The 26448-nt window shown below is 34.2% G+C and overlaps 1 protein-coding gene across 1 annotated transcript in view; it reads left to right on the top strand.

Annotated features, from left to right (window-relative positions):
• LOC103721036 (LEC14B protein-like) overlaps positions 1–24005 on the top strand; it is a 33671-nt gene extending 9666 nt beyond the window's left edge. Inside the window, exons 5-10 of the mRNA XM_008811065.4 lie at positions 987–1163; positions 18389–18466; positions 21340–21515; positions 22479–22634; positions 22997–23057; positions 23448–24005. Coding sequence (XP_008809287.1) covers positions 987–1163; positions 18389–18466; positions 21340–21515; positions 22479–22634; positions 22997–23057; positions 23448–23657 — 858 coding nt within the window. The 3' untranslated portion in view covers positions 23658–24005. The remainder of the gene's footprint in view (positions 1–986; positions 1164–18388; positions 18467–21339; positions 21516–22478; positions 22635–22996; positions 23058–23447) is intronic.
• Positions 24006–26448: the final 2443 nt, after the last annotated feature.

Raw genomic sequence — 26448 nt, 5'->3', positions numbered from 1 at the left:
TCCTAGATTAAGTTTAAGCAAAAGATGAAGGTAGATATGAGAAAACTAAAGCCCAAATATCTGGAAAACAAAAATGATAGGGGGGAACTAGTCTTATGGTAATAAGTAATGTATGATGGATTCTGGAGGAAGAAGCATCAAAGCATTTATCTCTCAGATTCAGGTGGCTCAAAGCACGGCAGAAAGCTTGCAAAGAGATACTCCACTAAAAGACAGTGGTAGGTGCTGGACCTTCTGGAGACAACAGGTTGTCCAGATGAACCTTTAGCATATTGTAGTAACTTCAGAAGCTGCAGAGTGACCAAATGATGGGACCACCATTACCATCATAGAGAAGTATGGACAAATGATGGTGATTTCAGCTACATTTGAAAATCAGAAGCCATATTCTTCGGGAAGGTTAAAAATCATGTTCTGGGGTTAGATCCGGAGCTAACAGATTTTCTCAGCAAACCAGAAAACAAGATACCACTGTCTTGCAACAATTCTGATTTCTGACAGATGTTGTACATGAGGTTTCTGCTGCGAAGATAGACATCCGGACAGTAAAATCAACAACATTATTGACATTGGATCTCCTGGTAGCTCTTCGAAGTTGTCATGCTACTAGGTAAATTAATAAGTATTGTGGAGTTGCAGCAATGCAACTCCTCGTACTTGGGGAAAAAGTCAATATTAGAGTTAAATCACCCATTGCCTCTATCTTGTTAAGATACTCTGTATTTACATATACAAAAAGACTGTACAGTTTTTCTAATTAGCTATGATGGTGCATAAGTAATTGCAACCAGTAATATTTATCGGTTTCATAATTTTGTTTCTAATATTTGGTTACTTTAAGTGTTAGTTCTTACTATAGTTCTTTGGGAAAAGGTATGATCCTACTAAAAGATAGAATCCTACTCTGCATGCTTTTGTCAAAGTGTAATTGTTTTTTCCCCGTCACCCATGAAACCAGGCTGAACAATATAAATATACTCATGTAGGACATTCATGATGGTCTGGACTTCACTTTGCATGATGATGTGGTCTACTCCTTCAGTATATTTTCTGTAAAATTTTCATCTGATGGTCGAGAGCTTGTTGCTGGCAGCAATGATTATTCAATATATGTTTATGACCTTGAAGCAAATAAGCTGACATCACGTATTCTAGCTCATTCGGTATGGTGATTTTGTTATTTTTGCTGGCCAAGTTTATGTCTTTATATGTATATATCACTCTTTTGATTAAATCAAACTTATGTAGTGCTTCTTTTTTGGTAAACTATATGGTGCTCCTTTCATTGGATCATTTATGTTAGATAATGAAAGGTATTATTTTGTTTTAACATTTCTATAACTTTTTACCAAGATAAATTTTTGATGCATATAGTGCCAATGTCCAAACTTGTAATGTTACTTTGAATACTGCCCACTCAAGCCCTCTTGTTTCTCATTTTCTGTTTGTATATAAGAATTCTGCTTGGTAAGAAGAGTGACAAACTAGATTTTATGCGGCTACATGTTTATTTCACTTTTTTAATTACATTAAACTTACAGTGCTCCTTTCATTGGATTTTTTTGAGGGATAGATGGATGATAATAACTTGCTTTAACAATTTAAATGTTTATTACTAAAATAAAATTTTGATGTAAATGATACCAATTTTGAAACTTAAAGTGTTACTTCGAATACGATCCATTCAAGTCCACTTGATTCTTTGTTCCTTTTTTTTACATAACATACTACTATTCTTGGTAAGAAGAGGTAGAGATTTGTTTTGTCTGTTCTGCTGTATCAGATGTTCTTTTATCCTTAGTTTGGTATGCTTATATTTGGCACATCATTATATAATTACAGATTTCCTTTTAAGTTTGGATGTGAGTTAACTGATGTTGTTGTAAAATAGACTAATAGGTTTTGTTTCTCTCCCTTTTCTACAGCAAGGGAAGAGCTAAATCTTTGCTTTACTGTGACCTATTATGGTATCTTTAAAATCCAGAACTTAAAGGGGTGCATGTGCTGCCCATGGATGATGACTGCCTTAAGAGATCTCATGGAGTTTAGATTGATTAAGTCCTGGGAAGATATGAAAAGCATTCCCAAATCGGTCTTGGCTTTGGTGGGTTCCTTAAGTTTGAAAGCATATGTTTGGCATAAAGGAAATCTACCTCCTGTTTTCAAGGATGTCTATAATGTATAATGGAAATTGGAAATTAGTGGAAGGAAAACCAAAATCTGACAGCTGTCATCCTCAAGGAGGAAGACAACTGAGCGAGCTGCTACTTTGGTGACTAGTCTGGTAGCCTAGTTCAGTCCAACTTAACTGAGCTAAGTGTTCTGACTCAGATGAAAAAGAGCAGCAGCTCAGTTCTCTAAAGGCTGTATTGGGTCTGAGTCTCTGTAGATAAAGAATATGGGGATGTCCTTCTGGAGGTACAATAGAAAGGAGCAATCATCAAAAGATATCGAGGTAGCTAATGCTATTAGTGCGGATTTGGTGATTTCCAGACTTAAGATTCTGCTGTTAAATTTGAGGAACACATGGTCTTCCTAACAAAGGACCTTCCTTTGGAAGAGAAGGTTTCAGTGGGATTCAGTGGGAAAATCTAAGGAATTGGGCTCCATAGATAAAGGTTAAATTTATTGCTTTGGACTCTTCTCCCCTTTTTTGAAATCTTGATTCAATGGCCTTGGCTCGTGAATGAAAACTTAAATAACCTATTGTTTGGCAGACATCGTCCCTCAGGAAATTAGACACATGGATCCACCCAAAATTAATGTATCAAGTCCAATTGTTCATCTAGTCCATGGTATGCCATACCGTACCGAACCGAACAGTATCGAACGTACCGTATCGGTTCGGTACTGGTATTGTACCAGCACTATGCTAGTGTGGCATCGATATAGAGTCCGGTACCGAGACGGATCTGGTCAGGTCAAACCTTTTTTGAGATTCTTGAACAAGAAACTAGTTGTCAAAACAAAAAAGCCGCACTGAAAACAGAAAGAACTCTAACCCTCATATGATAATTAGAGAATGGATTTTTTTTTCAATTGATCTGATATATGTGCTTTATGACAACTAGGTAACAAATAACAGCTAACGAACAACAGATAATTTACCTCATTGTAACTATAACAGCACTGTCATAGCTAAGTAGATGACAACCTCTACTAACAGGCAGTAACATAACAATATCAATATGATTGAGGACAATATTACTCAAGACTAACTTTGTAGTCAATTAAAGAAGTGTAGAAACATGCTTCTTAAGTTTATCTCCCACATTCATTGCATGTGCCCTCATCATTTAAGCCACACCTACAGCCTGCACCAACTTTACCAAGTCTTCAATCGAATTCATCGGGGGTATAACTAGAAATGCCTTGATGACACTAGCCATGTCATCAAGCAACTTGCTGAAATCAAGAGAGACTTTGCTTAGATGATCCACCAAGATTTAGCAGTCGTTGGTACAGTAGTTTTGCACTGATGACTGGCTGATCTTCATCATCAGTGTTCTTGGATGGGCTGTTACACCAATATGTGGTGTCACTACTTAGTAGACTGAAGATTAGTCTCTAAATCCAAGAGCCAGGATGGTTTAGAAGTAAAATCTCTGCAAGAGCTTATTTGAGAACTATTGTGTAAGTGGAAGTGGAGATTTCTAAAGGAAGATAAACTTTTGTGGAAGAATCTAGTTTGCTCTATTAACTATAGAAGAAAAAGCCCATTTGGTTCTTTTTCTTTGCTGCCAGCGGCTTCTCCTTTGTGGAGAGGTGTTCTGGAAATTAGAGTTTTGCATGCAGCATCTCCTTTGACAGAGGCTTGCTGATTTTATTCTGAATTCTTTATTCCTGAAGTATTTGGTATGGGAAGTGAGAAAAGTTGTTTGGTGGTATCCCTGTTTCAGTCCAGTGATTATCGATGAGTGTAATTTATCTTTCAGAGGAGTTCTCACTATGGATGTGCTGGAAGGATATCTATAGCTGATGAATTTGCTTCATTCTATCATCCTTATTGAGTAACCTGACAACCTTATATGGAGAGAGAGATGCTCATGTGAATTTACTGTTATATCCTTTTCCTGCTGCTTCAAATTTGATGGAATTAAGTTAGATGATTTCAAATCTATTTGGCAGTCTAAGCTCTAGGGAAGGTCAAAGTCTTGTGTTGGTTAGCTATCAAAAATAAAATCTTGACTGATGATAACCTAAGAGAGAGGCTGGTTTTATCCTATGTCTTGTGTTATGGGTAAACTACTTACCATTTGCTACTGTGTTGTTCTATTGTAAATGACATTTTAATCATTTCAAAAGCAAATTAACTATCAGAGGTCAACCTGGTTCCTTATACTCATTTTAGACAATTAGGAGAGCTAAGAGAATCAAGAAAAAATTCAGATAAGTTTGGGCTTTAATTGGCTATGGCTGTGTAATGGAAGGTTTGGTTTTTCTAAGTGTCTATAGCTGTGTAATGGAACGCTTGGTGCAAAAGAAGTAACAGAATTTTTCATTCTACTTTCAAGCAACATGAAGGTATTCTCAGAGAGATCAAACATTGCAGGGCTAGAATTGTCTTTGGTTTCTTTTGAAAGACATAAGGTTGATAATCTTTTTGAAAAGCATGATTATTCTTCTCTTTAAGCCTGTATGATATGAAGGCTTATTTGTGGAGATTCTAGGGAAGTTCCACGTTTTCCTGGCTTGATCTGGTTTCAAAGAATTTTGAGAAACGTGCTGCTGATGTTTGAAAATTGGTTTTTTTGGTCCTTAACATGAGTCATTGACTTATTTTGCGAGGAACAAATTGGTTCAGAGTTGATGAGGTTGCTCTGAGTTTGAAATGAGAAATGCCGATGGTGTACTGATCCTTGTCATGGTTTGTCTCCCCTGAAATCTCATGGAGTATCCAACATCTTACTGAGCAAAATCAGGTCTTATGGAACTTTCCTGTTGGCCAAGGGTCATGGTTTGTAAATTACTTTGGATTCAACGTTGAAATCAAACTGAAGTTGCTGGAATAATTGAAATGGCTGAGATACTTTAGTTTATGTCTGGACTGAAACACATTCCTACAAACTCTAAAGCTATACGAGGATGTCTTCTCACAAGGAGTGCTGATACATAAGGATTTTATAAAACACAAGAGACATATAAAAATAGTTTGCATCAAGAAGTATGCAACTCCTGTGCTGCAAATAGTGAATTCTTCAATGGGAAAGGAGGAATAATTGGAAGGTAGCATGGCAGCAACAGTACAAGTTCTTTAATTGGTAGCTTTGGTGCTAGTTATTAAGGAGAGCAGAAAGGACACTCAAGGACAGGTAATTATGAAATAACAGTCATGAGCATAGCAAAGCACCAAAATAGTTGGTAAGTCAAACTAGCACAAATGAAATGCTGATTACAAACTAGGTCCTGAGTTCAGTTGTTATGTCACTGAAAGCAAGATGGCCCTGCACAAGTTACTCTTGAAATGACTTGTAAAGTTGTAATAGTATTCAGCTAGGTCATGAGACCCCAAAGTGCCATGCTGACAGCTGAAAGCTGCATATGAATGGCATCGTAAATGTTGGTGAATTCACAAAGAGGACCGTGAATTCACAAAGAGGTTGGCAATATTAGCTCGTGGCTAAAATCATGTGCTGATGAAGTTGGATGACAATGAAAGAAGCTGGCTGATCAAGCCAATCAACATCGAAAAATACTAGCATGGATTGCTAATTTTATGTTAAAAGCATTACTAAATTGAAATGTGTAAGAAATGGACCCGAGAATTGCCTAATAGGGTAGGTGAGCCATAGAGAATATATTGTTGCCCAAGATGACAACCCAAGAGGGGAGGTGAATTGGATTTTCTAAAAATTGTGTTTCCTAATTTTTTACTTTAAATTGAATGTAGCGGAATGATAAGATGTTACTTACTTAAGCTCTAGGTAATTATAAGTAATGCAGTGACAAACTAAGCTAGAGCAATTGTATTATGGCTTTAGGACGCAATTGATCCTAAATTAACTTATAGTTGTATGATCAATTTAATCTATGTGAATTGTAAGAATAGAGTGAAAGCTAAACAAGTTCTAAACAATCTCTTATAATCAATTAGGAAATAAAGCTAGAAATATTACAAAGTCAAGTATGTATGTAAGGCATGAAACGCAAGAAATAAGGCATCACAAACACAAAGATATATAGTGGTTCGGTGCACCCCAGCACCTACATCCACTCCCCAAGACCCCTTGGGAATTTCACTATAATTCCTCAGATTACAGTCGGTTGTTTTACAAGCTCACAACCCAACTTGTTGTTTTGCGAGATCACAACGAACTCGGTCGGTTTTCACAGGCTCACCGACTAGAACCAACCGATTGTTTTCACGGGCTCACAATCCAACCCAGTTGGTTTTCCCAAAGGCTCACCAACCAGAACCTTACAACGATTGTTTTCCGGGTTCACAATCAACCCAGTTGGTTTTCCCAAAGGCTCACCAACCACAACCTTACAACGTTGGTTTTTCCCTTTGGCTCACCAACAAACCTTAACCCCTTGATTCAATCCCTTGATTGAATCAAGTTACAAGATATTAGAACAAGAGTTTAAATCAAATACAAGCTTCTCACATAAGCAAATATAGCAAATATAAATAAGTAAAGTAAAGAGAAGAAGCCCTCAAACAAATTTGTAGATGGAGGAACTCGGCTTCTTCTTTAGTTGACCCTCTTCTGATTTTGCACGAAGTAGAGGATCACCGAGGCAGCACACGGATGGAGAGGAAGCTTTGGGATTCACTTGGATGCTCTTCTTCTCTCTATTTTACTTTGAATGGCCCTTTTGTGCTTATGGAAGATTTTCCTTATAATCTCTTTGAAATCTCTTCCCTAAATGTTCTCTCCCACTTCCATACCCTCTTCCCTAGCTCTCCTCTTGATTTTATAGCTTTAGAGGGAGTGGAAACAAAAATCTAGCCGTTAGAGACAAAAATAGAGCCGTTGGAATCAAGAAAAAACTAGCCGTTATGCCTCCCAGCGTGCTAGAGTCGACTCGGCTGAAGCAGGAGTCGACTCGGCTGAAGCAGGAGTCGACTCGGCTGAAATAGGAGTCGACTCGTGAATAGTAGTCTGCCGGCACTGTAGCTGGGAGTCGACTCCGCACTGTAGCACTGAAGTTGGAGTCGACTCGAGATCACTGTAGCGCTGAAAATCAACTCTCTGTCTTTTTGTTTGTTCTCAGTCGGAGTCGACTCGTAGAGTATCGGAGTCGACTCGAGAACTGTTTCTTGAAACTCTAGAGTGCCAGAGTCGACTCTAAACTTCCAGGAGTCGACTCGAGGACTATTCTTTTGAATCTTTCTTTGAATTTGCTCCTTCAACTTGAATCCTTTGAACTTGAAACTTGGGCCAATGAAGTGAAGCTTTCTTCCAACTTTTTTTGAGAGCTTTTGAGGCCTTCTTGTATTTTTCCAACTTGCTATGTTCCTTGCAAAATAAATTATCTTTCTTCTTGCAACACAAACATTAGTAATTATACTTCAAGGTTTTGTGATCATCAAAATCAATCTTTAACTCAATCTTTGGGTCATCAGTCTCCCCCTTTTTGATGATGACAAAACTTGGAGTATGTGCAATATAAAATATATTGTGTTCTAGGACTAATGCATAGCTAAGTTGCATGAAGTAGAAAACATATATATTTAAAACATACTTCATGATAATGCTTTAGATTTAATCAGCTTAACACAATCAACATATTTCAATTTAAGCTGATTTGTATTCAATTCAAAACATAAAGCATTATGAGCATATACTTAGATATTTCTCCCCCTTTTTGACAACATCAAAAAGGTTGCAAGATAATGAAACATTAAGCACAAAGATAAGAATACTCAAATATTTCTTTTTCTTTTTGTACTCTGATTTGCATGTCAAATTATTGCAAGAATATGAATCATATAACTCAAGGCAATAATGTTAGAAAAAGATTAATGAGCATAGATCAGAGCCAATTATAGTGAGAACACATCGAATGTGGTTCCAAAGATAGTTTTCAAATCAAGTGTAGGTGGAATCTTTCTCAAGTTAATTCAAGAAGTACCAAGAATGATATTCAAAGAAAGCACGAATGAAAATCTAACCATTCTTTAATAATAAATATGAAAGCTTGTTCATTTAAGATCTTTTGCCCAATATATTAAGTATTTTAGCAACATGAGAGCAATTGAACTAATTTTCAGAATATAAGAACAAAATTTTTTTTAAAAAAAATATATATAACATCATGTTGGATCATTAATTTTTAATGGCTTCAAAGTTCTTTCAAAAAAAATATTGTGGCATACATATCAAAATATGAATTCATGAAATTTATGATATATCTTAGAGCATATATAAAATGCAAAGCTTTGAAAGACTTTCTTTTATTCCTTAAAAAATAAGCACAATTTGATACATAAAAATATGAATTGGCACTAAATTGAAGTTCTAAAGAGCAAGCCAATTAGGACTCATTAGTGAATTTCAAAATAGATTTTCTGAGAGATACTCAAGAAAATTCAACACATTATTCTCCCCCTTTTTCATTAAGTTAGAGGCTCTTAAGATCAACTGTTTGAATTGCAATTTGGTTCATGATTTATGTATAAGATATATTAACCAAATAACAAGCCTCAAGGTGTATCATAAAGATTTTCAGATTTTAAATTTCAGATGATACATATTGGAGAGTATTAGGATCACTTTTCATTTAGTATTCTTTCTCTCTCCTTTAGTTATAGATTTATGCGATTAAGTTCCATTAGATCTCTCCTTCTGAAATTTTCTTTCTCCCCCTCAATTGATCATTCCATTTAAGAGTTTAGAATTTGAAGATAATGTTCAATAAAATTGTCAATCTCAAAAAAAATATATTTTCTATAAGTTTCAGCTTATTTTCATAAGACTCAATGTTTGAGATAAGACAGCCTTTATAGAACTCATCTCAAGGTATAAACTTATTATATAATTAAAGCAAGTCTTGCAATATAAGGAGGTTCATCAAAATCAATCCATAAAAAATCAAGGTATGCATCAAATTAAAGTAATTTTAGGATAAGATACTGAATATCTAAATCTTCCCCTCAAAAGATGCATTCCTCTTTAATCATTCTTTTCTTTTGTTGAATTTCAGATTTTAACGACAAGCGTGAAGAAAACTGAAATTCTATGATATCGAGAATGTAGAGTGATCTAGAATTATTCAAAATTTATAGCAATCACTCTTTTTAATCTTTCAAGAACAAGTTATGCTTTCTCTAAATTTTGAGAAAATGTATAGAAATATTGATCAGAAAATGATTCATTTGAAGCTCAAATTCTTTCAAAAGCATTTACATTTTCTTTCTTTTAAGAATCATTTGAGTGAGCTGAAATGTTTCTAGACTTAAGATCATTCACTCTTTTAATAATATATATATATATTTTGATGGAAGTCTTTAATAATGTAGGAGAGAAAAACATATAGATGATCATTGAAGTATATATATTTATAGAACTTAATTTCTTAATCATAGTTTTTCAGCAATGTATACATAACGACAAGCGTGAAGAAAACTGAAATTCTATGATATCGAGAATGTAGAGTGATCTAGAATTATTCAAAATTTATAGCAATCACTCTTTTTAATCTTTCAAGAACAAGTTATGCTTTCTCTAAATTTTGAGAAAATGTATAGAAATATTGATCAGAAAATGATTCATTTGAAGCTCAAATTCTTTCAAAAGCATTTACATTTTCTTTCTTTTAAGAATCATTTGAGTGAGCTGAAATGTTTCTAGACTTAAGATCATTCACTCTTTTAATAATATATATATATATATTTTGATGGAAGTCTTTAATAATGTAGGAGAGAAAAACATATAGATGATCATTGAAGTATATATATTTATAGAACTTAATTTCTTAATCATAGTTTTTCAGCAATGTATACATGAAGCACAATAAATCTTTTTAATATCAAAATAAAATCATATATTTAAAAATATTTGTTTGCAATTAAGATCATTGAAAGACACATCATTTAGACCAATATTAGTACACTTTAAGGATAAGAAAAGATATATTTCGGATGCGTATCGAGACAATCAACCAAGGCATCAAAATTAATTCTGTTTTTCTTAAATTAAGATTTTATTTAAAAATCATATTGAGTTTAAGCTTTTATACAAAATCAGATTCTGAATTTCATAAAAATTTTCAATAGAGGCTTTCAAAGTCATAATTTGAGATATGTATCTTCCAGATTGTAGCTCATCTTAAATCATTATGATTGAAAACACATATTTCAAACATATAAGAGCATATTCAGAATATTTGTATTTATGTTGAGTTTTGGTATGAATTAGAACATTATATACCAAAGTTAAGCAAGTTGAAGGATAAAACAAATTCAATTCATTTTGCCTAAATAGAGATATCCTTCTCTTCTCCTTTTTACAAATTTATTCAACTTTCAGATTTTAACGATGATTGTGAACGACAAATCTGAAATTTCTTTTCAATAATACCAAACAAAAATTTTATGTAGTATTCCAAACATTCAATCAAATTGTCCAAGCATGGAGCATTACAAAATATTGAGAACCCATAATTCAAGACATAATGCCACATGCAAAATATATTATGTGTTAAGTCATGCATTAAAATATTAAGAACAAGCATGTCAAGGATCAAAATCAATTCTTTTCAAATAAACTCCCTCTATTTAAATATAATCTTGCATTGATTTCATCCTTAAAGTGTGTTTTCAAGTGATTAAAAAATTTGACTTGATTCTTCTTATATACTTTCATTTACTTTGTCTTTCATTTTTACTTTCTTATGCTCTATACTCTATTTGCTCCCTATCCGTTGGAGTTGGAAGGGGCACGAGGTACTACCACTAGCCTCCCTCTTGTGCCGTCCCTAATATACCCTACACCGAATAGTTGGGTCAAATAATGCCGGGTACTACCACTAGCCTCCCCATTGGCACCATCCCTATGATGAGCAATATAGAAATGTTAAAATGTTTATTTCAAACTCTCCCTGTTTAAGTGTAATTAATTGCGGATTTTATCCCTTTCACGAGTCTCATAAATGTCCCAAATATATTATGCTTGTTTTGCTTTTCCTTAAGATTGAAGTATTTGCCTTTACTTAGATTTTACTTCTCTTGAATAATATCTATTTTCTTTTCTTTATCTCTCTCTTTTCGTTATTCTCAAGTAATTTACATGAAAGAGCAGAATAAAGAAATAATCTTATGTATCATATAGATGTATATCATGCAAACAACATTTTCATTGTGCTCAAGGATTCATAACTTCTCACAAGTTATTTTACATCAAAATTTTAAGCATATACTTGTGTATTCCATGGTTATGATATAGGCAAAGAAATAATTTAGTTTGGGCAAACCATGAAACAATTTCTAAAGTATAAGTCAGTCAATACATATATAGACATGATATCAAAAATTAATAATTAAAGAATTTAATCATGCCATAATAAGATTTTTAAGTTATTGACTTTGCTCAATTAATTTATGAGAGGTATCTAAAATTACCTATTCATTCTATATTCTTCAAGCCAAATACCTACTAGATTTCTTATGTACGAACTTTTGGCTGAAGAAGGTCCTCTCTCTTGTTTGCATGTGAATGTTTATTGTATCTTACATGGAGATATCCTTCAAGTTGAAATCTCTCATTTTCTTGTTCAAGGATCCTGCATTATTAACAAACTCCTTTTCTTTCTTGAAAGAAAGTCATTAGTTTCTTCAAGATACAAAACATTCATCCAACATATTTTTTAACTAGATGACTCAATATAAGATATGACAATAGTTGCATGTTGAGTCACTTTATTCAAGAGATTGCCTAAATATAAGCAAGCACATATCACTTGATCTAAAGAAATAGTTTCATTAATCAAGATGGTTCAAGGACAAGCATGTGAGGCAATAGAAAGATTCATCAAGATCAAATCAATTTCTTATTTCCAAAATCAATTTAGTTTAGATTCTATTTGCTTAAGATAATTATCAATAAAACATGTTAGCTAAGTTTTAATCAATTTATCTTAAACGGTTGTTTCTATCAAAATTCAGATTATGATTTATTTGTTATCAATAAAATATGATTCATTAAAGTTAGATTGAAATCTTGCACAAGGGCACATAATGAGCATACAATCTGGTCTACTAGCTGTATGATAAAATGATTATTCTATCATGCTTCAATACAGCTTTAAAAACAATAGATCTACTTTGCTCATTCTTTTCAAATTCTACAAGATGGGGTCATAGACATACCTTCTTCATGCCAATCTTCTATAAGAGTTTTCTTGTGGACTAACTTTGGTCAATGAAGATCCCCTTTCTTGTTTGGCTTAATTTGGAGTTCGAGAAGGAAAATGTTAATTTATTCATTATACATATTTCAAACTCACTTTGCATGAGCTTAGTAAAATCTCCATATAAATTTTCATCAGTAGAACAAAAATGATGCCATCAATGTGTGCTTTGAGCAAGCAAGATATCACAGATTCATCTTTTTAATGTATAGATTTATCATTATTACTTTTTATCAAAAAGTTACTCAAGCTTTTATATATCATGCTTTTGATGCTTGTTCCAAATCACATATTACTTTATCATATATGTAATGAGTGTTTTTAAATAAAGTGGTTATTTTACATAGATCTTTTCTAATGAAATAACCACATAGGAGTGCATTCTACACATTCATTTGACACAATTAAAGTTCATAAAGCAAGCAAATGATAATGGTGATCTTTACTTCTAATCATGCAAGAATCTTATCAAGATCTATTTCATCTTTTCTTGATTTAGTCTTTTAGTAGTCATCAATTTTTCTTCATTAAGTGCATTTCTGAAAAATCCAATTTGGTTCTAATTATTAACAAGTTTTTTCAGATTGTTATATGTAAAAGATTAACCATATACATATATAATTTGATTTTAGTATTTTGATAATAAATCATTAGTCTCATAAAGAATAAAATGAATTGATACTTCTACAACTAGAATCTTTTTATGAATGTTCTATATGCATTGCTTGATGAATGATATCCAAGGATAGAGATATCTTTATCAGATTTGGCATTATTTTCATAAGAACATATCAAGCATAACGTGTATGACTGAAGAATATGAAAGATATGCAATGGTTCATTTTCCATTTTTCAGAAGATCAAAAGGAGTTTTCATCAAAAATATATCTAATAGAAATCATATGTATGACAAGCAGTGATGATAGCTTTTAAAAAACATTTAAGTAGATGACTATCATACACAATTGTCTTTTTCATTTCTTCAAGAATTCTATTAATCCTATTTTACTTAAGGTGTCCTTGGTGCTGAAATAATTAATTTCTGTATAAACTTTATCAGGATTTTGGTTTTCAACACTGTGCCATGATACTCTTTATCTTCACAGTTTGGAAACCTTTATCATTTGAAACACTTTTACAAGATTTAGCAAATATAGAAAATATTTCAATTTCATTTGCCAAGAACAAATCCAATGTAAGCTTTTGAAAACTTAGTGATGGAAACAACATCTTTAGACTTAGAAATTGATTTTTGTTTGTTTCCTTAGTTAGCATGCATAGCAAACTTTGACCTTTCAGAAGATAATCTAAGTAAGCCAATGGCAAGGTCTTTTGAGATTAAGTACATACTAGCATGAGTTGATTTTATATGCCAAAGATGGTTTCTTTAATCTTGGTATTCATAGTGCATATATTCAAAAGCACACCAAGTACACATTATCATATCTATGATCAATAAACAATAATGCCATGGATAAAAACTCTCAATCAAGCATATAGAGAATTCATAGAGTTATTCTTAATAAATTGATTAATCATTTAGCAACTTATCCAATAGTGAGTAAAGTATACTATAAAATGAAGTGATTTGATTATATTTCCAAAAGTATTTTCTATATCACAAAATTGATCAATCCTTGCAATTCATATTTTAATCAAATACTAAAGCAAAAAATAATGATGAGATGCAAGGATTACTGATTTCATTATTATTATTATTATTATTTTTATTTAAAATTACTTTTCATAAGTATGTTTTAAGTTTCATTTTTTGACGTGTGTCTAGAACACCCATTTGTATGAATCTATTTGTTCCATGGGTATCTTGGCACATCTATGTCTACATCCTCATATTTTCATTTTGGGTACCCAAGCTTGCTTGGGTCCTTGAGAGTTAGGACATATGGTTCCTTTTGGAACCCAGATTTGTTTAATTGTAATAACTTTACCACTTGATTTAATTATGTTAGAACGATAGGTAAAGTTGTTATGCCCATTCTTTTCATGTTTGAAATAAGTTATCTTATTTAATGGTTTGCTTAGTGAATTGATAATTTTTTTCTCTAGAGATTTATTATTAAGTAAAGGAGTCAAGCCAAATTTTGATTTATCATAAGCAACATATTGGCTTTCAAACATTATTTTTAATCTTTCTGAACTTACAGTGAATTTGTTAATAAAAGATTTTAATTGGTTAATTTCTTCACTTAAGTTTTGATTTTCTTTAATTAAATTCTGATTTTTCTGAATCAATTGTTCTGAATTTAACCTTAAGCTTTCATTTTCAGAATTTAGTTTGTCATATATTTTAGCAATAGAATTTTTATCTTTTGAGATTTCGAGATTTAGCTTTTTAAGATTTTTATTTTTGATAGCTAATTTTCTACATTCACTATACAAATCATGAAAAGCATTTAATAGTTCATCATAAGAATATTCTTCATGAAATTCATTAGATTCAGATTCTACTTTATCTTCTAGTGCCATAAAACATAAGTTAGTTACCTCTTGTAGTTCATTGTTGCTTCTAGCTTTCAATTTCTTGCTTGACTCTTTCTTGGTCAAGACTGTCTTGCTTTTTATCTTTTTCTTCCTTTCTTCTTGCTTCCTCTTCTTCCTTGTCTTTAGGAAGCTTTTGAATCTTTCGGTGTTTGGGAATGGATCCTTGTTTCCATCACCAGACTCTTTGTTTTTTGAACTAATCTGCCTCAGAGTCGACTCGACTAACTTGGGAGTCGACTCGGAAATACTTGGAGTCGACTCGTTCACAGGGTCTTCAAGACTGTGTCTCTGCCTTTCAGACTGTTCTTCTCTGGGAGTCGACTCGGACAAACTGAGAGTCGACTCGGCTACTGTGGAGGATTCTGCAATCTCATTGTTAGTACGCAATTGAAGCACATGTGAGCTAATCTGAGATTTATCATAAATAATTGTTAAAGTATCCCAGATTTCTTTAACAGATAAGCATGCAGAAATCTTATGAAATATAGATTCATGGATAGCACAATATAGAAAGTTCATAGCATTAGCATTCAATTGTGCTAAGTCTTTTTCATTGACATTTTGAGAGAGTGTGTGAGGTCCATTTATAATGATATTCCACATTTTATAGTTTTGTGATTGAACAAAAATTTTCATTCTAGCTTTCCATTGAATATAGTAAGTTCCATCAAACAGCGGAGGTCTGTTTATGGAAAGTCCCTCGGCAAATAATATGTTATGTGGGGTTGTCATAATCTTTAGCTCTAGTCAGTTAAGACTATAATTAATAGAAGAGCACCTGCTCTGATACCACTTGTTGCCCAAGATGACAACCCAAGAGGGGGGGTGAATTGGGTTTTCTAAAAATTGTGTTTCCTAATTTTTTACTTTAAATTGAATGTAGCGGAATGATAAGATGTTACTTACTTAAGCTCTAGGTAATTATAAGTAATGCAGTGACAAACTAAGCTAGAGCAATTGTATTATGGCTTTAGGACGCAATTGATCCTAAATTAACTTATAGTTGTATGATCAATTTAATCTATGTGAATTGTAAGAATAGAGTGAAAGCTAAACAAGTTCTAAACAATCTCTTATAATCAATTAGGAAATAAAGCTAGAAATATTACAAAGTCAAGTATGTATGTAAGGCATGAAACGCAAGAAATAAGGCATCACAAACACAAAGATATATAGTGGTTCGGTGCACCCCAGCACCTACATCCACTCCCCAAGACCCCTTGGGAATTTCACTATAATCTCTCAGATTACAGTCGGTTGTTTTACAAGCTCACAACCCAACTTGTTGTTTTGCGAGATCACAACGAACTCGGTCGGTTTTCACAGGCTCACCGACTAGAACCAACCGATTGTTTTCACGGGCTCACAATCCAACCCAGTTGGTTTTCCCAAAGGCTCACCAACCACAACCTTACAACGATTGTTTTTCGGGTTCACAATCAACCCAGTTGGTTTTCCCAAAGGCTCACCAACCACAACCTTACAACGTTGGTTTTTCCCTTTGGCTCACCAACAAACCTTAACCCCTTGATTCAATCCCTTGATTGAATCAAGTTACAAGATATTAAAACAAGAGTTTAAATCAAATACAAGCTTCTCACATAAGCAAATATAGCAAATATAAATAAGTAAAGTAAAGAGAAGAAGCCCTCAAACAAATTTGTAGATGGAGGAACTCGGCTTCTTCTTTAGTTGACCCTCTTCTGATTTTACACGAAGTAGAAGATCACCGAGGCAGCACACGGATGGAGAGGAAGCTTTGGGATTCACTTGGATGCTCTTCTTCTCTTTATTTTACTTTGAATGGCCCTTTTGTGCTTATGGGAGATTTTCCTTATAATCTCTTTGAAATCTCTTCCCTAAATGTTCTCTCCCACTTCCATACCCTCTTCCCTAGCTCTCCTCTTGATTTTATAGCTTTAGAGGGAGTGGAAACAAAAATCTAGCCGTTAGAGACAAAAATAGAGCCGTTGGAATTAAGAAAAAACTAGCCGTTATGCCTCCCAGCGTGCTAGAGTCGACTCGGCTGAAGCAGGAGTCGACTCGGCTGAAATAGGAGTCGACTCGTGAATAGTAGTCTGCCGGCACTGTAGCTGGGAGTCGACTTCGTACTGTAGCACTGAAGTTGGAGTCGACTCGAGATCACTGTAGCGCTGAAAATCAACTCTCTGTCTTTTTGTTTGTTCTCAGTCGGAGTCGACTCGTAGAGTATCGGAGTCGACTCGAGAACTGTTTCTTGAAACTCTAGAGTGCCAGAGTCGACTCTAAACTTCCAGGAGTCGACTCGAGGACTATTCTTTTGAATCTTTCTTTGAATTTGCTCCTTCAACTTGAATCCTTTGAACTTGAAACTTGGGCCAATGAAGTGAAGCTTTCTTCCAACTTTTTTTGAGAGCATTTGAGGCCTTCTTGTATTTTTCCAACTTGCTATGTTCCTTGCAAAATAAATTATCTTTCTTCTTGCAACACAAACATTAGTAATTATACTTCAAGGTTTTGTGATCATCAAAATCAATCTTTAACTCAATCTTTGGGTCATCATATATTATTGAGGTGAAATGATCAACCAACAAACAATAAGCATGATGATGAAGGTCAAACATCAAGACAATGAAGCTAGTTCGGAGAGGGCCAATGTTTAGGATTTAATGCACAAGCAGAGGAAGCTAGTCTTTAAGATAGAGCATGACAGAAATTTTGTTGATGGTCTAGGTGCAGGTCTAATATGTAATAATGGATCTGTAAGAACCACTATGCAAAATGATTGAAGTAATGACGTAGAGACTATTTAGGCATGAAGGTTGAGCTAAGAAGATTTCTAAATAAAATAGAACAGAAACAATTGAGGTCTTAAAGACAACCGATCTGAATTGCTGACAATAAATTAGGCCAAAAACATGATGGATTTTGAGACCCACAGATGAATAGCAAATTGCAGTCAAAATAATGGGTTAAATGGTGAAAGATGATGATTTAAGGTTAGAAAGCTCTTAAAGATTACATCTTAAATTGGAAAAAATTCAATGGCTCTACATAATGATTAAAGAACAAGATCAGACACGAATAAGATAAGACCAAATTACAAAGAAACCTTAAGACACTAGGAAAACATGGGTTAAGCAAACTAGGACGACCTAGCAGGTTGGTAATTATTGATTGAATGTTGGCAAACACAAGTAGGACCAATGACCTAATTAGTAATTGGAAAGGCTATCCAATTAGCATGGTACTAGGCCTGGTCCATAGGATATGAACATGAAATATGCACAAAAAATCTAAACTGATGACCATGGATGCTAGAATTTGGGCTAATACGACCACCGAGTTGATATTTACGATTATGTTACTTGCATTGTAATTTGGGCTAATACGACCACCGAGTTGATATTTACGATTATCTTTTTCACGTGTTCTGTGGATTTCTTTCACTTTCTGAGCATGCAAGCAAATTTTGTTTGGATATCACAATTTTGCAGGATACTAAAAATGGCTGTTATCACTGAAATTCAATTCTTTTGTTTTGTCTTTCTAGTCTGATGTGAACACAGTGACATTTGCTGATGACACTGGCCATCTTATATATTCAGGGAGTGATGATAATCTTTGTAAGGTAATGTTTGAACCTCTATTATCCACTTTGTAGTATGTGAAGTACTTTGCAAGAACTAAGATGATATAGCTTTTAACTTCTTCAGATTTTGTGAGTCGATGGTGTAAGGACTTATCATTGGTCCTGCATTAAACATTTTCTGTATCACCAAAGAAACTTGACTACAGTTGGCAAATTACAAGATATTTCGAATGGTTAGTTTAGTTTTTAGACTAAACAGATGATTAGAAACTGAAGTATCCAGTAGGTGAAAAGATTTCTTCTTTACATATTCGTGTCTTAAGGGAAGCATGTCTCTTTTGGGCGTCCATAAGAGGGCATTTTCCCCCAACCATATTCTTCTTTGAGAAAATCTATGTATAGGGAAGGGAGGGGGGGATTTGATTCATGAAAATGCTTCTGAAACTGACAGTGCCAACTAGTGTATTTGATAAAGTCTTTGGGATTGGTACCAAGGACCTGAGTTTGAGGCCTGGCCTCATCCAGATTTTGGCTGGATTTCTCCCATCATAGATATCAAAAAAAAAAAAAATGCTTGTGAAACCAAATACTCTTCAGAAGTAGGGACAACTGAAGACCAAAAGGGAGGCTTCCATACATGATCATTCAAGTGATCTTTAACATCTGGAAGCTCCAAAGTTCAAAATGTCTGTTTTTCTCCTTTTATTCCTTCTGTTGTTGGATCTTTGGGCAACAGCGTCTAAGAGCTTGTCGTGCTTCCTATGGAGTATGGACATTCACATAAAAGGAGCTCCGCTGGTTTTAGGCTCATCAGACCTTGAGGTAGTTTACTGCTACATCAATCTCATGTTAGGAGGTAGGCAGTAGGCACTGGGGCGGGGGTGAGGTGGGGTTGGGGGTTCACTTGGGTGGTGCCCCCATCAATGGAAATATTTCATACACTGCCAGGGATTCCATGCCCCCACCCCCACCCCCACCAACACCCCCCCCCCCCCCCCCCCCCCCACCCCACCCCCGCGCCCACATCCTCTCTCATGTGCGATGCCTCACCTAATCCCATCAGCTAGGATATCACATGGTAATAATGTTGAATGTTAAAAAAAACTTTCTATGATAACCATCTTAGATCCTCATACCTCAAATTCCTATAGAAGTTGGAGACTTTTCAATCCCATTTTTCATAACAAACCATCCACTTTACGATCTCCATATTTTAAAAGTCCTATAGAATTTAGGAACATTAAAATCCAATATTTCTCAACTTAAAAGGCATGATTTGGTTCTGCCTTTTTTTGCATGGCTTTATCTAAGGAGTTCTGATATCTAATAACTTTTCTTTTAGTATTTTGATGATCTGAAGATCTTGTAGTTTCAAATTTTAAAATCTGAAAACCAACAAACTTAAGCCCTGAGCCTAGGACTCACTACATGGTTTCCATGGTAGAGGATTTGAGTGATTCCTTTGAAAATCTTTTTAGGGTGGACTGCTGCCTTTGATGTTTCCACTATTATCGCTTGTCTGACTGTCATCAATATATACACTTGAAGAAGTTGGGTGCTTCCCTCATTAAATAAAATTTTCATCTTATATCTCAAATCTCATCTCAATTTTTTTTGCTTGCTGTACTTGACGTTAAATGTAGGATACACAACCTAATACATTCAATGGATTTCTAGCTTGATAAATATGATCGCAATTGAATATGACTTTTAATTGAATTTTGAACCTAAAGTACTTTCTTAAGATTCCTGGATTAAAATGAAAAAAATTCTTGTAAATTTTTTACTTGAGTTTTTTTTTAATAATTACCATAAACCAAGACAAGATGATATGACAACTTCACGGCAATTGGCCTCCCTACAAAAAAAAATCCTGGCTCTACACAGGGGAGTGATTACATGCCTTGATCTCAAGCCAGCAATCCAACATCTTCATCTTTAATTTCTTTTGTTTTAATTTGCCAACTTCGAAAAAAAGGGTCAGTTTAGCAAATTCTAGGCCTTCTTTTTAAAATAAATCAAACTATCAGATGTCATGTTAGACAACTCCAACTTGTGGTTTCATCACAATTACCCAGAAAGCTTTGTTCATTGTGCCATGAATGTGACACCATATTAACTCCAGTAACCCTGTCAAAAGTCAAGACCATAGGAAGTGGTCATGCTCTCTACTCTAAGGACAAATGTTAAAAGAGCAATGGTAAATAAAAAATTTCAAATTTGGCATTTTGTTCTTGGAAACAGATCCATAAGCTGCTGACAAGTGAATAGGAAACTTATATTCACGTGTCACCATGAGCATCTACTGCCTGATGATGAAGGGGGGTAACTTTAATAAGTCTAGAAACTTACAGAATAGCAGTTATCCAATCAGTGATGCCCAACCTCATGCTTGGTTGTCAGTAAAATCAGTTGCGAAAACATATTGATCCTGCCTGTGCATTAGTCCAATCACTAACCACTTTAATCATACCAACATAAGCAACTCGTTGATTGATATTGTTGGCACTAAGGCCAAATGCAGCGAAAGCCATTATTTACCATTGTAGAAAGCAGGAAACTTGCACGCGTAATAACTCGTCTGAACCATAATGCCTCAAATGTTGGGTTGTAGGGTGGCACAAGGTTTGTTAATTTTCTGAATCTTCTCTTTATCTCTATTTTGACAGTACTTATCTTCTTAACTAGTTACCATATGTCAAGTTGTGTTTTCTTTCAGTATTTAATTACATATGTTAAGGTTCTTATCTTTTAATCTTTTTTGGAGCTAGCATATGAAGACTACTGTTAGTAGGTATCATTGGTTTGATGAATTTTTTCTCGACGGTAGTTTGTACCAATTTATTGATTTATGTGTCTTGGTCCTCTTTGTTTAGTCATCAGATTCTGGATGTAAACTTTATAGTCTACAGGTGTGGGACAGGCGGTGCTTTACCGCTGAAGGACAAGCAGCTGGAGTTTTGACTGGACATTTAGAAGGAGTTACATTTATCAATAGCCGGGGAGATGGTCGCTATTTCATTTCTAATGGTAAAGATCAAACTATCAAAATGTGGGACATCCGGAAAATGTCCTCCAGTGTTAATTGGTATGTATTAGTTTTTTTCCACTTCATCTATTGTTTACAGGACACTAATTTGTAGGTGAATGGCATATGTTGACCAACCTTGGTTGGAGTATAAGGAGTCATGTAAGATGCTATGCATTATTTTTTTTTAAAAAAAAACCAAATGCTTATGTTATAGAAGTTATAGAGCATTCTCAGATTGCTTCAGGATTTTGGTTGCAGCTTGCCTCTAGAATTGCTGTTTCAAATGATTTTCTAGAATGAAAAGTTTTCATGTGTTGATTTAGGGTATATGCTCATGAGAAGGATCTACTGAAAACACCATGTTGACTTGTCACAAAATTGCTTGAAATTAATCATGACCTTATATAACTTTATGGTCATGTCGACATCTTTTATAAATCTAAAATTGGTTTAGCTGTTACTGTAAAGTGTAAACAGATTCCTAATGGCATGAACTATGCTTATTTATGGGTTTTATAAATATTTATGTGAATTATGTTATCTTGCAGCTGCTTTGTAGCTCATTATCCTTTTGCATAGGAGTTTACATGTACCTACTCTTTTAAGTTTCATGAATTATGCATGGTTGTAATAATTTTTATATGAAATTTCATTCAAATGATATTGGATAAATTCATTAGCGAATATCATGATGCATATATATTTATGAATAAGTAGATGCGTGCATGACTGTTTCTGTTAAAATGTACCAATATGTGAAGATTTTCAGGACATGCATGATGTTTGAGTTTAGGAGGTGAAAATAAAGGCGCATGCATCATAATCGGACTACCTTTCCAAGATATAAATGCTTGTGAAGAGGGTGTTATATGTACTTTATACATTAAATTTTTCAATCAAATAGTCAAATTCTGTTTTTCAGATGTTCTCGGATAAAGGTTGAAGATATTCTACAGACTGGAGTTCTTTCATTTCAAGTAGCCGCACTTCTGATACAATTGCTAAAATTTGCCTGTGCAGCTCCAGACCAAGAATATCTGATTGGGATTATAGGCACACCCAATATCCACCCCATAAGAAATATATGAAACATTCCAGTGATCAATCGCTAGCCACATACAGAGGTCATTCGGTTTTGCGTACTCTAATACGTTGCTATTTCTCCCCTGCTTACAGGTAATTGCAAAGAAACCCATGCTTTTTTTTTTTTTTGTCTTTTTTTTGAAATAGTGCTACAGATTTTGTTTTGACTGTCACTATAACATGTTTATTGAATTGACATATGGATTACAAATCTGATCATCAGTAAAATTTAAAGTTTAAAAGTTTTTGCAGTACATTTGTTTTTACCTAGCAGAATTTTTTTCGGTGACTGTCGAACATGAAGACTAAATCTTTGTGCTAGGGCAGTCCTGCTGGATTATTGATAGACTTATTTACAATAAGAATTTATCGATGAAAGATTTGGCATGAATGGTTATCAAGTTCAAGGTGAACTCAGTGAATACAGATTACTGACATTTACTTCCCTGTTTCAGTACTGGTCAGAAGTACATTTATACGGGATCTCATGATGCATGTGTTTATATTTATGATGTGGTATGTTGTCCACCTCAACCTTACTCTATTATTTTGTTTAATTCGTAATCTTAAGCAAGTGTTTTAACTCCAAATTTTCCTCATACGAAAATTTGTTGAGGTGTCTTATTCATATTATTGCCACTATATTAATATATCTGTTACTTTGAATGTTCATGATTCTTCGCAATGGCCCGAGACATTATAAACCTCCCAATTGGGATGCTGTAGTTCTGTAAACTTCCAATAGCCTGATTGTCAGAAATGGCAAACAGTTGTCTCACCGATTTATTACTGCTCATACCTGCACTTGAAACCAATTTGTTGGATTCCAGCATCCAAGTAAGCCATCTGTCAGGACCATAGCTGATGAACGAGCAACTAACGATAAGTCTTTGGGCAATGATTCAGGTTAGTGGAGACCAAGTTGCAAGACTAGATAGCCATAAATTGGCTGTTAGAGACTGCAGCTGGCACCCTTACTATCCTATGCTTGTCAGCTCTTCGTGGGATGGCCAAATTGCTAGATGGGAATTCTCAGGGAATGGTGAAGTCTCTTCCTTGATTAATAAATCCAAGGGGCCTGTCAGAGACAGGATGTTCCGTGTAATGTATCTGTAACTAAAGAAATAGTACCTTCAACAATTGAAATAATTGTGGACTAGCTGGTGAGAGCAAGCAGCTATCGAGCACAAAGAATGATCCACCACTGTAATTATGTAGATAGTTCTTGAGGAACATAAAGGCTACTTTACATGATGATAGTTTGGTCACCTCCAAGCATGTGGCTTTGACCATCCATGAAATGCAGATCAAACACAATGTAAGATGAATTATAGTGAATATAATTGGTAAGATACCTTCATTCAGGCAAAAGAAAAAAAAAGAGCAACAGTGTGATAAACTAATGATGACTGGACTGCCAAGCAGTGGCAATAAATAATGACAATCTGACTTGATTGGATAATATTGGTTGGATGTATTGATGTTTGGTGATTTAAAGTTGTATATCTCAATTGATTTTTTATAATAGGTTGGACATTGCATCTCATGCTTATCATATTCCCTTTCTTTTGGGACCCATGATCAGTTAGTACGGTTCTCTTCATCTAAGCTGGGGGATGGCTATTGAGCCTCTCTGGAGAGTTTTGGAATCCCAGTCGTTGTGGAGGCTGGAGAGGGCAAGTCTGTAAAGTTGAGAATGGCTGTCATGAATTTTCAGAATGTAATAGTTGTTCTAGAACAAAATTCAAAGACTCTCATTCCCTCAAACCAGAATCGTGAGTCAGAGGCTGCGGCTACCGTTCGTACTTAAAAGGAATTTTTTTCAAACATACAAAGCATCTCTACACGATATTATAAATAATTAGTAGAATAGATTAAAATAATTAATATTTAAATTTTAATTTAAATAATTAAGTTAAGTTAAAATTAAATTCTTACAAACTAATAATATTTTAAAGTTTAATAAACAATTGATCTAATAAAAATGGCAAAATTCTATCTCTAGTTGTTCTCTCAAAATGAATTTTTGGATCAAACTAAATCTCTCAATTTGGAAAAATGGTAGGATATAAAATAATAAGCTAGACAGCTCAATAAGTAATGAACATTTTAGTTAGATACATCAAATAATAAAATAAATAATAATAATATACTGAAAATAAGCATGCGAAGTATATCAATTCATATAATCACTCATACATTTCTATTTTTAATTCTTAAAATTATAGGAAATTTTAAGAAGTGATTTTGATGGATGACTCACGCATCGATCAGCTAATAAAAATTCAAGATTAGTTTTTTTTTATATATAATAATCAATTTTTTGTTTACATAGATCAATAAATGAGCTCTTACTTGGTGTGTCCCTTTTTAGGCAGAATATTTATTAGCAGTAAAAATAGAGAGATTATAGGAAATTTTAATTCTTAAAATTTCTAATTATTAAAATTATAAGAAATTTCCTAATTATTTTTTTTAATATATTTCTAATTTTTAATTCTTAAAATTATAGGAAATTTTAACAGTAGAGAGATTTAAGAGGGGTCTAACTATTGGAGAAGGGAGGGGCTTTTAGCTCTCAGTGCAACATTTCAATCCCCGAACAAGAAAGAGCTCATGCAACATGCGTAATAGAATTAAGCTAATTAAAACTGAAAAGGGCTTGCTAAAATGTTCAACGTTAGTTTTTTTTGGGGGCTAGTAGATATTTCTTTATTTATATAGAACAATATAAGAGCTCTTATTTGGGATCCCTCTCTAAGAATTGAAGAATGGACTGTCTCTAAAGAAGCTTTCTAGCTCTCAAGCTTGTGCTTCTTTTGAACCCCAAAAAGAGAGGGGTAAAAAGAAAAAGCTCTTGCATTGTGCATAATAGAGTTAAGCTAACTAAAACCAAGAGGTTTTGAAACTTTTTTTGGGCATTTATTTTGATGCATAACAGAGTGTGCTCCTGCATCATGCAAACAGCATGAAAAGCTACCAAACTTTTTTTTTTCTGAGCATTTTATGTACACCACACCAAATCAAGCCTAATGTTACCACGCAAACAAAAAAACAACCTGATGTGGTTCATCAAACTTTTCGGAGGAACCTTTGCCCACCTACATCATGGCAGTGAATGCTTATAGTAGATTTCAACAAGGTGATATTTTGGTCACAACAATATGGCGGGGAGATGTAAAACTTTGCTTTGTCTCCCTGTGGAAAATGCCCAGCTTAGATAATATCATAGCAATCAACTGATGGTTCCGAAGGGCCAGCAAGCAATATCTTAGCTACTCTGAACACTTCTGGATTCTTATAAGCCACTCTTTTTGTCCCCTTCTAATTAACACACTATAGCAGCAAGTCTTGCTTGGGATTAGATCATGATGTGGCCCGGTCCTAGAAACCATGTAATGAGACTTTGTTCCAGATTGCATTCTGGGCTAGGAGGCTAGGGTACCAGATTTGCAGACGCTACTTTTGTTTTTTCTCTTTTCTGCTATTCTTCAAAGTCTTATAAGCATCGGAAATACCCCAACTGATCTCCTTTGCTCTTCTTTTTATGCCAGTTCAGCTCCAACGATCTTTGTAGCTCTTCTTTTGTGTGCAGATCCATATTTTTCCATGGCAGACCAATGCTTCATTCTCTATAGTAGGTTGGCCGGCACTTTCTAGACCTCCACCATTGCTAAGTCGGATTAGCTCTAGCAATCTCTTTTGCTCTTTTTTTTTTGTGTCAAATCAGCTCCAGCGATCTTTTTTTGCTCTTTTTTTTGTGTGCAGATCTATATTTTCTACAGTAAATCAACACCCTATTCTCTATATCAGGTTGACCGGCGCTTTTTAAGCCTCTAGGATCGCCAAATAGAATTTTGGCGACAATGTCCAATCACATCGGCCTAAAAATATGAAAAAAATTGTC

The sequence above is a fragment of the Phoenix dactylifera genome, chromosome 13 (assembly GCF_009389715.1).
Source record: "Phoenix dactylifera cultivar Barhee BC4 chromosome 13, palm_55x_up_171113_PBpolish2nd_filt_p, whole genome shotgun sequence".
Taxonomy (NCBI): domain Eukaryota; kingdom Viridiplantae; phylum Streptophyta; class Magnoliopsida; order Arecales; family Arecaceae; genus Phoenix; species Phoenix dactylifera.
The sequence above is the reverse complement of the archived record's forward strand: the minus strand, read 5'-3'. Positions and strand labels throughout refer to the sequence as shown.